General features: G+C 34.8%; 3 protein-coding genes across 3 annotated transcripts; 1 reads left to right on the forward strand and 2 right to left on the reverse strand.

Annotated features, from left to right (window-relative positions):
* Window positions 1-371: 371 nt before the first annotated feature.
* Window positions 372-12,940, reverse strand: LOC136809443 (nucleoporin NUP42-like). The gene is made up of 8 exons (XM_067065975.1): window positions 12,780-12,940; window positions 12,420-12,547; window positions 11,531-11,709; window positions 9,778-9,872; window positions 9,149-9,225; window positions 8,134-8,211; window positions 1,463-2,200; window positions 372-931 (listed from the first exon to the last, which is right to left on the reverse strand). Exons 1-8 carry the CDS (start codon window positions 12,862-12,864, stop codon window positions 671-673), a joined length of 1,641 nt encoding a protein of 546 aa, XP_066922076.1. The 5' UTR covers window positions 12,865-12,940; the 3' UTR covers window positions 372-670.
* LOC136809558 (uncharacterized) lies at window positions 6,288-7,727 on the forward strand. Its single transcript, XM_067066096.1, has 3 exons — window positions 6,288-6,386; window positions 6,624-6,662; window positions 6,990-7,727. The coding sequence occupies exons 1-3, from the start codon at window positions 6,344-6,346 to the stop codon at window positions 7,619-7,621; spliced, it is 714 nt and encodes a 237-aa protein (XP_066922197.1). The 5' UTR covers window positions 6,288-6,343; the 3' UTR covers window positions 7,622-7,727.
* An 893-nt stretch (window positions 12,941-13,833) lies between the features above and the next one.
* LOC136809445 (SIN3-HDAC complex-associated factor-like) lies at window positions 13,834-16,903 on the reverse strand. Its single transcript, XM_067065976.1, has one exon. It carries the CDS (start codon window positions 16,847-16,849, stop codon window positions 15,974-15,976), a length of 876 nt encoding a protein of 291 aa, XP_066922077.1. The 5' UTR covers window positions 16,850-16,903; the 3' UTR covers window positions 13,834-15,973.
* Between the last annotated feature and the right edge of the window lie 403 nt (window positions 16,904-17,306).

The raw sequence follows: 17,306 nt of genomic DNA on the forward strand, positions 1-17,306 counted from the left end.
TGAGAAATAACGAGATGTGGGTCAAAAACAGTACATCTGGCGAAAATAAAAAATGTAGTGTTTCCGGAAACCAGCCGGGTGAAAAAACAAAATTTTCTGACCCGGCCGCAGACTATGGGTTCATCTATATGGTTTATCATAAAGAAAATCAAGTTGACTGTTCAATCTATCAAACGCCGTTTGGTTAGGTATTTATACTGTTTGTACATAAAAGTTATCTTTAAAGTTCTATTTCAATGATCTTAAGTTATCAAAAATAGCAAAACAAAATTTTTCCGACCGGCCGCATGAGAGCCTTTTTCCTTCACCCGCATTCCGGAAACACTACATTTTTTTTATTTTCGCCTCACTAGAATAAACACTCTACTGTCTGTGCACTAGACTGTTTTCGATGCCTTTAGTGCAAATCTTTATACAATTGGAGTTTTTATATCTAAAAAGTAGAAACTTAAAATTTTAGGTATTACTTTCTAAATGCAATCCACTAAATCCTCATACAAAAGGGTTATAAGAAGGTTGTTAAATGACGCATCAGTCGTTATGTATTCAATTCGTCCTCAAGCCGTTATCAATATGAATTTTTGAAAGTTATTCGTGTTATCAACAAATTGCCAAGAATATTGTCCAGTAAGAATGATTCTCCACCACTTTCTACAACCAACAAAACTTTTCATCTACAAAGCTCTATTGGAGGTGGGCAAGTGGGAATTTCCCCTAAAACAAATTTATCGCTTTTAAATTTCACCAAATCTGCCGGTGTGCACTGCGGAAAGATGATAATTCCGGACGTTTTGGCAGGTTCCGTAGATTGTTTTTTAATTTGTTCTGTCATTTGTTTCTGTTCTTGAATTTTACTTTTCTGCGATAAACTAAGGAATGGGTTCGAGGGTGTGGCACTAGTCCTAGTGTTCTGTGCCGCCTGAGCCGGTTGCTGAAAATAAAAACAAAAAACGTAGATGAACAAGAAAGTAAAGATCATCTATTCGATCACCTTGGCTTATCTTAACTTAGGAATATCATCAGATTAGAAACAAAAAGCGTATGCTTACAGAGTCAAACCTTTCACGCCTTCTTTTGATATTTGTATTCATCTTGAACGTCACACAATTTGAACGTTTTTGAAATTTGAAAAATGAAACGAAAAATGACAGGTAACAAGTACAATGGAACGGCTTCAGTTTTGATGACGTCAAATAGGGGACTTAGCACTAGTTTAGACAGCCCACTTTTTCGCCCTGCCTATTCTAATTTTGCAGTGCGAAATCCCTAGTTCTATAATAAGGGTCGTTAGAGAAGTTTTTCATGTTTTGTTAAGTTACGTAACTTCCGCCATTATGGAAGCAAACGTTCGATTAGCATAGGGGAACGCCTCTAAAAATTCCAATGTTTACTTCCATTATGGCGGAGATTAAGTAAATTACACAGAAAGACCCAATTAAAATTGGAAAAAACAAAGTCTCACCTGAGTATTTCCACCAAAAAGTCCTCCTCCTTGGCTAGGCTGCTTATTCTGTGAGAACAAACCTCCACCAGACGTGCTATTTGAGAACAGCCCTCCACCACTGGTCTGATTATTCGGTGCTGAGTTCCCGAAAATTCCTCCACCGCTGGGCTGATTATTTGTAGATGAACTACCAAAAAGCCCTCCGCCATTGTTCGTATTAGACGAAAATAGCCCTCCTCCGGACAATTGTTGTTGATTCGTCGAAGTTCCGAATAATCCACCACCCGTATTAGAAGCGGTATTATTACTAAAAAGTCCTTTTCCGGCGTTAGTACCGGTATTATTTGAAAATAATCCTCCACCACTTCCGGTGCTGCTACTAAAAAGTCCGCCACCGGTATTCTTTTGTTGTTGTGCGTTTGAAGCGAATGGGTTCGGTAAACCACCGCTTTGAGTGTTGCTGCTTCCGAATAAACCACCACCTGAGGGTTTGCTAACGAACGCACTATTTGATTGGTTGCCACTACCGCCGAATAATGAAGTCCCTGAATTTTGATTGTTAGATGAGCTTCCGAATAACGAGGGTTTGTTTGTATTTGAACTGAACAAACCACCACCACTGGGTTTGTTATTTGCGGTGTTTCCGAATAAGCCGCCCCCGCCCGAGGCGGCTTGTGAACTTGAGGCGAAAGGGTTATTCGATGTGTTTGTTTTGTTTGTCGATGCCAAATTACTCGCATTGTTGATTTCTTGAAGCTGAAAAAAGAAGGCGGGTATTGGATTTAATTCTAACAGGACAAAAGATTACATAATTACTATTATATATTTCCATCAACCCAAAAATTCCCTCCTTCAGCTTCACTCCGGGGAGGAGTGCATAATTGCAATGAAAGGAACCCAGGGTACTAGATTTGCGAGGTGATAAGTATATTCGAGCAAAAAATCTTCGATTATGGAAGACCCTTAGAGAGAATTTTTCCTAAAAATTTGGTCAATTTGATCAGATACTACAATAGACTCTCGCTTATTCAAACGTCTATTATTCGAATCTTTCTAAAATTCGAACTAATTTCCAGTCCGCGCCAAAGAAAAACTCTCTTTTTTCAGGGTGGTTGTGCAAAGGTACCCTTCAATCGTAGAGATACCCGAAATGAAGCACTTCATTTTTTACCCATGAAAATTTATCGTAATCCTTAAGAATATAGACATTTCATAAATTACGTCACGAACATCACTTGCCTCGTATTCAAACAATTACCATGGTGATTATCTCTAAATGATTTTTTTATAAATAAGAAGTATAGTTTTAATAAAATCTGCTCGGAGTTAATCACCATGGCAATAATTTAAAAACGAGGTAAGTGATGCTTGTAACGTAATTTATGAAAAGGTCTATTTACGGAGATGTGAAATTTCTATAAACGCGCTATCGTTAACGAGCCTCGTGTTTAATAAAAAAGTCGTTAAAAATTTTGCGCAATCATTTCAATCAAATCAAATTGTGCAAAAAGCGGAAGATTATTCCTCGAGAGTACATTTCAGGTCACGATATACATTTTAATTTATCATGGTCTCCAATAAACCAAGTCTTAGGGGCTGTCCTGAAATGAAATATGTGTCTGATATGAAACGGTAACACGTATGTAAAAATAAAACCTTCAACCTTTTCGTTTTTTAAGGATCTGACAATGTAATTATTCTATAGCTCGACAAACATTTTATGGTCGATGTTAAATTGGTTAACCATCGTTTTGGATAAAGAACCTTGCGACTAAACCGGGGGGGGGGGGGGAGGCACTCGATTAAAAACGACCATACGTGCGGCCCATAATTAGGCCTTACAAAATTTTTCAAAATTTGAGCGAAAACTTGACCCTTACGGTGCATTTTCTTGAAACCTTTTGACCATTTTCAGGCAAAATATGGTCAGATTTTCGAAAAGTGCAATGTTTCTCATCTTTGATGATTTCGACCCTTAGAGTGCACTTTGGTAAACTTGGAAAATATACCCTTACTACACGTATGGTAGGTCATTTAGTGTCCCCCTCCCGGGGACTAAACAATCAATCTTTTCGAAAGAAATCAGTAGTATTAAGAGAAAGTCTACTGTATGCAGAAACCCAAAAAATGTTCCTCTTTGTCGTCAAAAATTTGTGATTTGTGGGAAGAAATGATTTCTACAAAATCGAAACCCCATAAGGTAAAAAATGAATATAAAAGAAAGCGAAGAACGATTTATCGGCCGAAATTAGGCGGTAATTACTACCCCGCAATATATCTAACAAGAACAGAAGGAAATAAATATATTGAATTTCGCCAAGAGTGTTTTCATTAATCAAGAACGAAAGTTAGAGGATCGAAGACGATCAGATACCGTCCTAGTTCTAACCATTGAATAAAGTTTAGAAATTTGTAATTATGGAAATTAAACAGAGAAAGTAATTAGTCTGACAACGGATTCGAAAATCAAATTAATTTAGAAACACGCTTATTCTGGCTTATGTTCTAGTTTTAGTCCAAAGAAATTGATGTATAATAATCTAACATTGGTTCCACTAAAGTGCGATTGGGCTCATAACACCGACTGCTCTCTTAACTCGATCATAAAACAAGTTCTGACAAGTTCTGACTATCCGATCGTTATGCTTTGTATTTGTATGCAAAAATCTATCTGATCAAAAAAAAAGTTATCGAGGGGATAAAATCTATTCTTCGTTTCAATTCTAGTAGGACAAGGTATACAGTTTTCTGAGATATTACACTGTAGGTGGTACACAATTTTACTGAATGGAGATAGGATTCAACCCGGGGTAGTGATACAAGGTTTATGTGGCAATTTGTATGAACCAAAAATAGAAAGTAACCCTTATCGAGGAAGATTCTTATGTTTTGATTATGGTAGTCCCTAAGAGCAGTAGACCCCAATATAATTATGGTCAATTTGATTAGAGATTAGAGATATTTGCTTTCAAGGTGCGAAAAGCAGTGGTCATAGCAAGGCTTTCTTCGTCTGAGACAGGAAATAGATTTTACACAGCTAATTGTCACATATTCTTGAAAGTTTGGTAAATTATGGCGAATTTTGAGGCTTTATATACTATATATAGACGAAAATCCGTCTGAGACGGAAGAATTTCTAACACTGGAAAAGGAAGCCCTTGATCGCACATATCCGGTATGAAGCACTTCATTTTTTTTTGCTATGTAAAACTTATCAAAGTCCTTATGATGAATTTATGAAGATTATGTGGTTTCGATATACGCGCTGTTAACGAGCCTCGTGCTTTTTTTAAAAGTCGTTAAAAATTTTGCACAATCATCTCAATCAAATCAAATTGTGCAAAAAGCGGAAGATTGTTCCTCGAGAGTGCATTATTTCAAGTCTCGACACACATTTTAATTTATCATGGTCTCCAATAAACCAAGTCTCAGGGGCTACTTTTTCAATTCGAGTTGCATAATTGAAACATCCATGATTCAAATGCATCCATAACTCATCTGATCACTCTATACAGGGTGTCCCTAATAAAAGTATCGAGTTTGAACATGCGATTGAATAGAAAAGTTTGTGTGTGTTATCGCTAAAATATAATAACGTTCTCCATCACATAGGCTCATTACAAAAGGTATAACTGACAAAGAAAAAAGAGGGAGAGCTTAAAATACAATTTTGTGAATACACACTTAAAACTTTCTACTCAATCGCATGTTCAAACTCGATACTTTTATTAGGGACACCCTGTATATAACACTATTTTGCCTCTCTATTATACAATTTAAACTTTAGCTCTTCAGAACTGTGAAGAATAGTAGTTAAAGGTGTTGTTTTCAAATAGAATGATATCGTTTGCTTACTCATCATTTTTAATACACTCTTCTCGAGATGCATAAATTTATTGTTGTCCTCCTTTTTAATTACACATTTAAACCAATTTAAATTCCCAAAAGGCAAACATTAACTCTAAAACAAAAGTACTTGAGATTCAAAATGTCTCACGAGGTGTAAACAACACAATTATCATTGTGAATATGTAATTTTATAGCAATGAAATCTGTTTGAAAACGAGGACAACAATAAATTTATGCATCTCGAGAAGAGTGTATTAACAAGCTTTTTCACATTGGAATGACACAGATGTAGAGCAAGATTGGTCAAAAAAAGAGGATAACCTTTGAAATCGGACCCTTACAGTGCAAAGAAAATTTGAGCGAAAAATCGACCCTTACAGTGCTTTTCTTGAAATCTTTTGACCATTTTCAGGCAAATTATGGTCAGATTTTCGAAAAGTGCAATGTTTCTCATCTTTGATGATTTCGACCCTTAGAGTGCTTTTTGGGAAGCTTGGAAAATATACCCTTACTACACGTATGGTAGGTCATTTAGTGCCCCCCTCTCGGGGACTTTACAATCAATCTTTTCGAAAGAAAGGAAAAGAAATCAGTAGTATCAAGAAAAAGTCTACTGTATGCAGAAACCCAAAAGATGTTCCTCTTTGTCGTCAAAGAATGTCATCAAAAATTTGTGATTTGTGGGAAGAAATGATTCCAAACCTTATAAGGTCAAAAATGAGTGCAAAAGAAAGCGAAGGACGATTTATCGGCCGAAATTAGGCGGTAATTACTACCCCGCAATATATCTAACGACAACAAAAGGGAAGATATTGACTCAAAAGAGCGAAGTAACTAATCAAAGTTCAGAAAATTTGTAATTATGGAAATTAAACAACGAAAGTTATTAGTCTGACAACGGATTCGAAATTAAATCAACTTAGAAAGTAACCAATTTAAACTTAAGTGGTTTGAAGGGTATATAAGTGCATTCGGTTTAACCAGCTGGTGTATTCATAAAAAAGTTATTAATTTACAACGCAACACAACTACAGCGATCAAGAGAACGAAATGGCTTTCAAATACAGCTTTATACTACTTGCTCTTTGTATTGGTAAGAATTTGTTTTTGATATATTGTTTTTTTGAATGACAGTCAAATCTTCATAGCTCAAACCTCTGAATGTCGAATTAACTTAAGAAGTTTTCCGCTTTCTTCGGTGACTTTATCCATAACTTGGAACTCTCTTAAAATCGGTCAAAATAGCAAGGCAAATACGCCTTCGTCTTATTAGTGAGAAACAAACAACATTGTTCAATTTTTAAAACTTTTTATATCAATTTTTTTACAGGTTACTGCTCCGCACAAGCTGGCCTGATCCCCATTGATGGTAAGAACTTTTCACTGTGACACAAAGTCGAGTACAAAGTTTTTTTTTTCGACTTTGTTTACAAATTTCAATCACAGATGATCATCCCAATGACATGTTTGTAGAATATTATAGCTTAAAGAAGAGAAGCAGACCGTAAACTACTAGTCTACTAAACTATATACAGCTCCATACTTTTTAGGCCTTAGTAAGAGTTTGAAGCTCGAAACGCAGGAAAGATATGACGTAGTCTAGTAAACTGCCAGTTGGTCAGAAATGCAGTTCATTCTCACTGATTATTCAAACTTTCTTGTCTTATCGCAATCAAATACAAACATTGTTCTTTAGCACCATTCAACGCTGACACGTTCTGCAAGCAGATATCACGTGACGGAAACTACCCCTTCCCAAATGACTGCTCAAAATTTGCTAGCTGCACTGGTGACATTGCAACCTTTCAAAGCTGTTCAGCAGATCTTTTCTACAATCCTGCCAGTGACAATTGCGTGTTTCAAAAAGATGTTGAATGTCTACACCGTATTGCTGAAAACGTCTGCTACAAAGCCAAAGACAGCGGATTTGGACATTTCACTATCCCGCGAAGTGGCACCTTACGCCAACTGACACTACAACACAAAAGTGGATTCGTATCCTGCGACGCATCAAACTCAGCGGCCGAAAGCTTTTGGGGGTGTGGCCTCGGATTCCGAAGTGTACAAATGGCGACAGTGGTCACACGCCAAAACAACACCCTTCTATTCCCGTTTTTCGCACTCGGCACAGACGGCTACTACGGGTTAGCTAGAACAGATTTCCGGTCACGCACTTTAACCTTGTATAATTTTGACGGTGAGATTCAAATCACCAAGGGGGAGAAGATTCGCATCTGGCATGGAGAGGATCTGGTTAATCAAGGCGAGGAAGGGAACAATAGCGGTGAACATTGTGTTGATGTGTGGGCTGTCTTAAAACGAGAATAATGTTTTAGTGTTTTATTTTGTTTCTTGAATTAGTTTTCTTTGTCAGTGTTTTTGTGTTATATTTTTATCATTTTTTTAAGAAAACAAAGATCCGTTACATTTGTTATGCGTTCAGACGATTAATTGATCTGAAAAAATTTGGACTTAGAATAAGCAATCCAATACCCTAAAATAGCCTTCTAATCAATTCTAAGCAGGTGGTACAGCTACAGGGTACTTGGCCCCATAGATGTCTAACCTTTTTTCCTCCAAAAAGGTTAGTACCAGGTATTAAAAAGGGGGTGGTGGTATCTAAGACAAATTTTCCTAGCTAGTTGGTACTACAGTAGACGCTCTCTTATTCGACGTTCTATTATTCGATAATATTGAAAGTCACCGTCAATGGGAAACTCACATAAATGACGCTCTGCTATTCGATACACTCCCTTATTCGATGAAAATTCGATTCCCCTTGAAAATCGAATTAGAGAGCGTCAAATGTATGTGGTTTTGTTCTAAAAGTTTTGTCTTACCAGTTGTTGATCGTTCATATTTATTAATACATTTCTTCGATTGATCGTTGCTTGACTCAAGCTCTGAACACCCGACAACTAGTGGAAAAGAAGAGAAAATATGAGATCAAGATCTACTCTCGGGTACCTAATAGCCGGGGGGTCCCGCTAATTAATTTTTCAAAAATTCTCCACCCAGGACATTCTTATTCCAACCCTCCCCCCCGCTTATTGATTTTTGGGAAATTATTTTTAGCCTCTTTTTCGAAAATTTTCCACCCAGGACATTTTCCACCCCCACCCACTTATTAAGTTTTGAGATTTTTTCCAAACCCCCCGCTTATTCCAAACCCCCCCGGCTATTAGGAACCCGACAGTATGAGAATAGGTTTTTTAACATCTAGTCAAAATGCATTTTCTACTCTTACGTAGCAGTATCATGGCGCAAGTAATTTTAACTTTGGTCGGTCGAGTGTGAATAAAATCGTGCATTATAAGTAAAAAGTAAGTTTGCGACCGCAGTCGAGGGCGACCCGAAGGCTCCTTTTCGTATAGCTGTTTACCCGAGGGTAGGGGAAGCCGCCACTCCTTTCACTGGATTTTTCCACTTACCCTTGATCCGTCTCTTAACTTGCCGAGCATCAAGCAGAGAGGCATCAAGTTACATTTTGGGAATCTTTGGTATGACCCGGCTGGGGATCGAACCCACAACCTTGCGCACCGTATCTGGACCTTTATGCTACGGTCGCTAAATATATGTGCATTTTACACAGTGTGTCCCAAAAAAAGTTGACAAATCTTTATATAAAGTAAAATCCTCAAAACTCATTATCTAAACGCTTAGAAAATGATTGAAAAAATGTTATAATTTTCTGTCAAATCAACAGATATTCAATCTCCGAGATGATTAAATAGATTTTAAGTATATTAAGAAATATTAAGTATAAAAGTCAAAAAATTGTGAAAATTTATTTTATAAAAAATCTGGCAACTTTTTAAAAATGAAATTGCTAAAAAGCAACTTTAGTATACTTACATAGGGTTGCATGTTTCCAGTATCTTTGCATTTGTAAGCTACCATTCGCAATTCTTCTGGTGAAGTGTCCGTCAAACCTAAAAGAAAACCGAGTTTATGGTAAGTGACGGTAAGTGAAATCGATACAAAACAAAGTCGATAGTTGATGTACGGCTCTATATATCGCCTTTGCTCACCTAAACGACGACGGTATTTTGGTGTTTTTACCGTCGTCGAGCAAAGTGGACGGTGATTTTGGAGACATGTCAACTTTGCTTTATACCGCCCCCCTCCTCGATTCATCTCGAATACATAAACTCGCCAAAGTTATACGTTATGAGTAGATTAATTTTCACGTGGACTTCAATTCGCAAATTCGAAATCTAAAATTTCAGCGTGAACAGAAATTTCGCGAATCGGTCTCTTTTTTACTTAAAACTTCTTTCAATATCCTAAAAAATCTGAAAAAATTACAAGAGGACTAATTTTCGCGAAAAGGGCCATAATTCGCGAGAATCGCAAATCTTAATCTAGGTGAAATTTAATCCGCTTTTAATGAAATAGAAATCTAATTTGCCATAATGACAAGAGATCTTCACTATCGAGCACTCTACGAGGAGAAGATAAAAACTTTCAAGAAAGATTTTTACCTGGTAGACACTTTTGTTCTTTTTGAGCAGCAAAACAAGATAATGGCCATACTTTATTTGTATCCCATTCTTTTAACTCTTTCCTGACAAGTTGCCTACAACAACATGAAAATAATGAGGTTATATGAAAAGTCTAGTCTATGTTTTGAAAGGTCTTATTAGAGTCGTAAAAACTTTTCTTCTTGACAAGTTGCCTACGAAACAACATGAAAATAATGAGGTTATATGAAAAGTCTAGTCTATGTTCTGAAAGATCTTATTAGAGTCGTAAAAACTTTTCTTCTTGACAAGTTGCCTACAAAACAACATGAAAATAATGAGGTTATATGAAAAGTCTAGTCTATGTTTTGAAAGGTCTTATTAGAGTCGTAAAAACTTTTCTTCTTGACAAGTTGCCTACAAAACAACATGAAAATAATGAGGTTATATTAAAAGCCTAGTCTATGTTTTGAAAGGTCTTATTAGAGTCGTAAAAACTTTTCTTCTTGACAAGTTGCCTACGAAACAACATGAAAATAATGAGGTTATATGAAAAGTCTAGTCTATGTTTTGAAAGGTCTTATTAGAGTCGTAAAAAAAACTTTTCTTCTGACAAGTTGCCTACGAAAACAACATGAAAATAATAATGAGGTTATATGAAAAGTCTAGTCTATGTTTTGAAAGGTCTTATTAGAGTCGTAAAAACTTTTCTTCTTGACAAGTTGCCTACAAAACAACATGAAAATAATGAGGTTATATGAAAAGTCTAGTCTATGTTTTGAAAGGTCTTATTAGAGTCGTAAAAACTTTTCTTCTTGACAAGTTGCCTACAAAACAACATGAAATAATGAGGTTATATTAAAAGCCTAGTTAGTCTATGTTTTGAAAGGTCTTATTAGAGTCGTAAAAACTTTTCTTCTTGACAAGTTGCCTACGAAACAACATGAAAATAATGAGGTTATATTAAAAGCCTAGTCTATGTTTTGAAAGGTCTTATTAGAGTCGTAAAAACTTTTCTTCTTGACAAGTTGCCTACGAAACAACATGAAAATAATGAGGTTATATTAAAAGCCTAGTCTATGTTTTGAAAGGTCTTATTAGAGTCGTAAAAACTTTTCTTCTTGACAAGTTGCCAACGAAACAACATGAAAAAGAGTCTATACTAATAAGACTACGTTGAAAGGTCTTTATATGAGACGTAAAAATTTGTCGTGTACAAGATTTATTCATTGATTGTACTCAATTGGACAGAGAAGGAGGCTTCACACAACAACCTGTCATGGTATGCTATGCTATGTTTTACTGATAGTTTTTTATTCGATGGATGATGAATAGTCAGGTATAAATTGAATGAACCCATTCGAAATCCAAGTCCATTCACATCAAAATTGAAAACAAGAAGCAAAACATACTCTCGGGTACCTAATAAACGGGGGTTTGGATTAAGCGGGGTGGGTGGAAAATTTAACTTAATAAGCGGGGGGGGGGGTTATGGAAATTTTTCGAAAAATCGAATAGCGGGGGGTTTATTAGGTACCCAAGAGTAAGTTAAGTGAACACTCAAAACACTAGACTATACAATATCTAGTATGCTGACGACTCGATTCAGATCTAAAAGAAAATAGTGGAAAAGACAAAATTATGGTTTGTACAAACTGATATTATCCCGTGATAATTATCCTATTATCATATAACACCCATATTACTGTATTACACGAATTATCAACGATTCCATCTTACTTTACATAAGCGAAGCTGACAACCCTCTACTTACAGAACAGCATTTACTCCAGTTGCTTGTTGATTGTTCTTTGTAGCTCCACTGCTGAACAACCCTCCCCCACTGTTGCTATTGCTGCCGAATAGACCTCCTCCAGAGGTGCTTTTATTGCTACTGAACAACCCTCCACCTGATTGCGTATTCTTGTTGCTGCCACCAAAAAGTGAAGTACCCTATCAGGTTAATGAATGTAGGGTAGTAAGGTTGATGAATGTAAGGTAGTAAAGTTTCAAAATCTTGAACAATTTACACGTGAAGGTGTAAAGCTATACACGCTTTTTTTATAGGAATATCTTCTATAAGAATATCAGCAATCAAGGTGAAAATCGGCCAAATCGTAATATATAATACCCTAAGAATACCCTCTAGGGTGAGTTTCACAGATTTTGATAAGAATACAGTCATTTTGTATTTGATTAAAAGAAAAAACTGTACTTAATTTGAAACTTTGAGTCAGAAACAAAATTTAACCTCCCAATGTGCACTCAAAAGTCTCAACCTATAGAATTGATCATTTCTTGTGTTTGTATAAAAGTGAAGTCTGAAAAGGTAAGAATACGTTAAGAATTTCACCCTCGATTTCTTACTTGAGCCTCATCCCAAGTATACTATTCTTATAAAAAAAGCGTGTAGATGAGTATAAAGATAATTTTAACCGAAAAGCTTATGCTTATGGCAAGGCTAAGTTCTATTAAGAAAAATATTTGAATCCCCCTTAGATTTCTTTTTCTTTCCTATGCACCTTTTGAAAATAAGTTAGCTTACAAACCCCCTCAGCAGAAAAAGTGGTAGAAATTGAATAAAAAGCAGTTTCTTCATGGCAAAATATCCAAACCTAATTTCTTTAACAATCAACTCAATTTTTCAAACTCCCAACGAATACCTTGTTAGAATTGTTTGCGTTATAGTGATATTGATCATTACTGCTTGTGGCGCCAAACCGGCTACGCCCACCACCACCACCACCACCACCGCCACCACCGCTGAAAAGGCTGTTACCAAAACCTCCACCTGAAAAATGGTTAATAAATGAGTTGGTTGGTTTGATTAGTGAAAAATTCATGTCATGTACATAATTCGATGTTAATAAGACAAAGAGGAATGAAGTGTAACTCTTAACTAGGTTAACTATTATTATATGTAAAAAGGAGAACGTTTCAATATTATTAGAAAACAAAAAAGGCTTAATAGCAAAACTAGCATACTCAAAACCATTATTACAAAAAACAAATGTCATTCATACCCCCTGAATTGTTGTTTGAGTGTTCATTGCGACATTTGTTTCCAAATTTGCAGGTGCCTCTCAAAAAATATTGACAAACAACCATATTTATATTTCCATCCAAAGTCTTCAGTCAAAATTGCACTTTTTTATGTTCTTTGAATTTGATGTATTAAATGTCTCCAAATAAAAAAAATTTTGATGAGTTAGTTTATGTGTTTACATCATGACAAAAAAATTATCATATAGCAAGGGGAAAAAGTCAAAAGAGGCTCAGGGATGATTTTTTCTTTGTCTCTAACTTGTAGTCCAAAAGATGGTCCCATAATGAATAATACATGGGCACAATAAATTCAATTGTTCGACATGCACCACTGAAATGATTGTTGCTATTAAATCACAAACAATAGCTGATTAGTTGAGAGTGGATATATTCCGTATAGTGAATAGAAAAAAAAAAAGGATAATTACGATATCGTTAAAAGTCATCGCGTGGTGTATTATCATAAAAACCTAGCTTTGGGGTTTAAAGTGCAAAACTTCAAAGCAAAAAGGCATCAATCAATTGGATAAAAAACAATAGCTTTGTTTGGAGGAGAAAAATTATCATTTTAGGAAAAAATGATACAATGAACAAAAGAAAATACTGTAAAATCTAAAAAAAGTTACAATATTATGGAAAAGACTGAAGTATAAACTAAAGAACTCAAAAAAAATGATAGTCACAAGAACAGGTCAAAACAAGGTAAAAAGTGCAAACGAAAAAAGAAATAAAGAATATATATACCGGGTGACCCACGAAAAAGTTCGGACGTTTCTCGGCGTCTTGAGGCCGAACAAATGTCCCAAAGTGCTTGGAGTTTTATTATTTAGAAAGTAGATATCCTAACTTAAAATCCGAGCCATTACTTTTTAAATTTGACGCACAAGTTCCCTAGTTATGAGCTTTTAAACTCAAAATTCACTTTTCGGAAAGTGTAAAAAACAGGTAAAAAAGGGGTATCAAATTAGGTATTTTTAGACGTTTTTGATATACAGTTTTTGAGAAAATTCCTTGAAAGTGCCAATTTTGATAAAAACTAGTCTTGGTTTAAACAAAAACTACTTTAAAAGGTGTTTTTAATAATTATTAATGTCATAAAACTCGTTAAATAAGTCAATTTATAAGAGATTTTCTAATTGATTGCATTAATTTAATACCTCTTTTTTACGTGTTTTTTACACTTTCCGAAAAGTGAATTTTGAGTTTAAAAGGTCATAAGTAGAGAACTAGTTGGTCAAATTTAAAAAGTGATAGCTCAAATTTTAAGTTAGGATATCTACTTTTTAAATACCAAAATTCCGAGCACTTTGGGACATTTGTTCGGCCTCAAGACGCCGAGAAAGGTCCGAACTTTTTCGTGGGTCACCCGGTATATTAAAAGTATTGTGAAAAATAAGCATGAAAGTTTAATGGAGAAGGAAGGTTCAATAAATATGGTAGGTTAAAGTCAAGCTGATTTCAGTCATAGACTATTTTTTGCCTTGCCTTTTATAAGTAAAACCTCATTGACATTAAAAATCCTTCACAAAAAGTTAACACCAGCAGAAGATCAAATTCAGAAAAAAAAGGCTGAGTCAAGGTACAGACAGTGGCAGAAAATTTCAATCAAAGTTCTGTTTTTAGGTGCTTCCTCTATCTTTTATTTGATGATACAACATTGATATTGATAAGGAGCTTTGGCTAAAAATTACTTGTTTGCGATTGTTAATCAATCATAAAAGTATTGAAATGTTGATACATTTAAAACACAAACAAAAATAAGTATACAAAAAATGATTAAAAACAATTTAAAACTTTACTACAACATAGTGGTTGATTATAATACAGCTCAGAAAAAGACTGAATAGGAAATTAGGATTAATTAGGGAATTAAAATAGAGACAACACTGCCATGTACAGGCAAAATTCCAAGCACTTGACTCGCTAACTGTTTTCAAATTAGAAGTTGAGTTTCAAAAATTGAAAAATAGAAAAAATCTTCATACTTCTTGATATTTCTGTGATTTAAAAAAGAAATTGTCTGAATATTGAGTTTTAAAACTACAATTCAAAATCAAATGTTATGGCCACAAAAAATTCCTTTGCATTTTCACGCATCGGTCAGTACAAAGAGCTTTCAAGGTTGTATTTTGGATTTCTATTTCCATCATTATGCATGATAGGCCTCAAGAAGTATCTATTTACAAGAAACATAAATTTATCTGGCAAAATTGAAATCAAAAAAAGAAAAAAATTATTAAAATTCAAAAATAAATCTTTATAAAAACAACAAAAAAAGGTCGTCCAAACGCAGAAAATATACTACAAAAACAACAAAAAACAAAAAAAAAGAAAATCGACATGAATAATTCAAGTATATATAATTAGGTGTAAGTACATACAAAAGAAATGAAATTACGAAAAAAATCAGTGATATAATAAAATAAAGAAAAATGAAAAATAGTATACAGTTATCAGTGCAAAGTGCAATGAACCAAAATTGAGTGATGTTAAAGGGGATCATTTTTAACGCATCTCCTAGCATTATGCTTACACAGCATTTTTAGACACAAGAAAGAATTAACTACCTTCTCCCACTCCTGCACCACTTTAGCACAAATTTCGAGAATTTTATTTGTTAATCCTGCTTGGTCAGCATGAACAATGCTTCTTCAACTTGCTATATCATAAAATCTTTTAATGGATTTAAAGTGTAAAATGCCAATTGTGCAAATTCAGTATAATTGCTTTGAAAATGACTGTTCAGAAAAATCTTATCTAAAAGACATGTGAAACCAGTCAGAGGTTATCATTATTAAAAGATGAAGTTATTATAATTAAAAGATCAAACAGAAAATAAAAATTTAGTTTTTATGCAGAAAAAATGTGTATGGTATATTGATAATGTTATTTAAGGTGAGGTGTGCAAGATATTCTTAAACAGAAAGTTTGGTTGTAAAATATTAAAGATCATCATTCTTAAACAAAAACTAAGAATGATTTCTTCTCGTTCAATAACATTGTCTCATTTCATCGTCGTTCAGAAAAATAATGAACTGCCAATCACACAGTGATCACTACATGGTTTAGCCAATCAGCTTACTTATTGCTGACATGATTGACTCGTCTCAAGTTTTACTCATTTATTATTAAAATACAATTTTTGTTTGAAAGGAATAAAAACTTAAATAACCTACGATGATGATTGAATAAGATTGACCAATTTCTCGTCAAACATGTTGATCTCACTGACTTTACCCTCCCCGGGTGACTTGTTTGGCGTGGTGGCACTTCGATTACACATATTACAACTAGGATTAAGCCACTTTGGATCAACTAACACTTCTCCAGAAGGACCTTTAAAAATTACCCCACAACATATTTCTTCTTGCCGCCATTTAGATAAATCGATATAGGGAAGCTTGAAAGAATCACTATTTGCTTGCGGCGATGTCAAGGATGGATACAGGAAAGAGGTCTGACATGCTACATCGCTTGTAATCTTTTTGAGCTCTGTGCTACCATTAGAAAGTACAAGGCCATTTTGGTTATCTTCTTCATCTTCATCGTCGGGGCTTGGCGAGTCAAAATAAGTATCAGGAACTCCATCAGAATCAATGGCATCGTCAGTGCTATCATCAGCTGATAACAAGTCATCCTCTTCCATTAAAGCAACTTTGTTATCCTCCTTCGAACAAACTTCCATCTCAACCATAGAGGAACGCCGCTTCTTCACGGAATTCCTCCTAATAGACGCTTGTACAAACTTACTATCAACAATATTATGAAAGTCTGGTTTGCCTGTCTTTGGAGCTCTTCTCCATCTTTTCAATGCTTTAAGGCATAAATGACAGATTTCAGAAGATCGGTTCTCACTAATACCGAATACATCTTTAAAATACTTTTTCCATTTGTTTGAGTCGACAAAAGCATGTCTTGCTGATTTTACCTGACAGATTGTACATCCATCAATTGACCTTGATAGAGTCCTCCTTTCTTGTGATTTCACATTGTTGGTTGTTTTACTATTTGATCTACTTCGTTCAGAAAGTCGTCGCTCTGATCGCATTGTCAATTAATTTTTTTTGTCTAAAATGATCATCATTTTTATAAACAATCAAGTTAAAGCATTATAATCAATCTTTAATAGATTTAATAGATTTTGAATTATACAAAATATGTTCACCATGTTCAAAAAATGCAAAACAGGTACGGACATGATTCTTTTTGGCCTGTTTTTCATAAAAAATTAATACTGTGGATATTTATACACTTACTGACTGAAATTCAATTATACTAGGAATATCTAGAAGTGAGTGGAATTTGGGTCAAGCCAGGTCAGGTCAGGGTAGAGAGTCGAGAGTCAAGAGTTGACTCCTATCTTAAAAGTAAAATTTGGGTATAATCCAGAAACTACTTTTTAGATAAAAGACAGAAAATTTTTGTGGGGAATAAATTTGGATTTTTCCCAATGGAAATTTGAAAAGGCTTTTCTGCAAAATATTTTTGATTATATAAAACTTAAA

The sequence above is a fragment of the Clytia hemisphaerica genome, unplaced genomic scaffold (genome assembly GCF_902728285.1).
Source record: "Clytia hemisphaerica strain Z4C2 unplaced genomic scaffold, Clytia hemisphaerica genome assembly, whole genome shotgun sequence".
In the NCBI taxonomy this organism is placed as follows: domain Eukaryota; kingdom Metazoa; phylum Cnidaria; class Hydrozoa; order Leptothecata; family Clytiidae; genus Clytia; species Clytia hemisphaerica.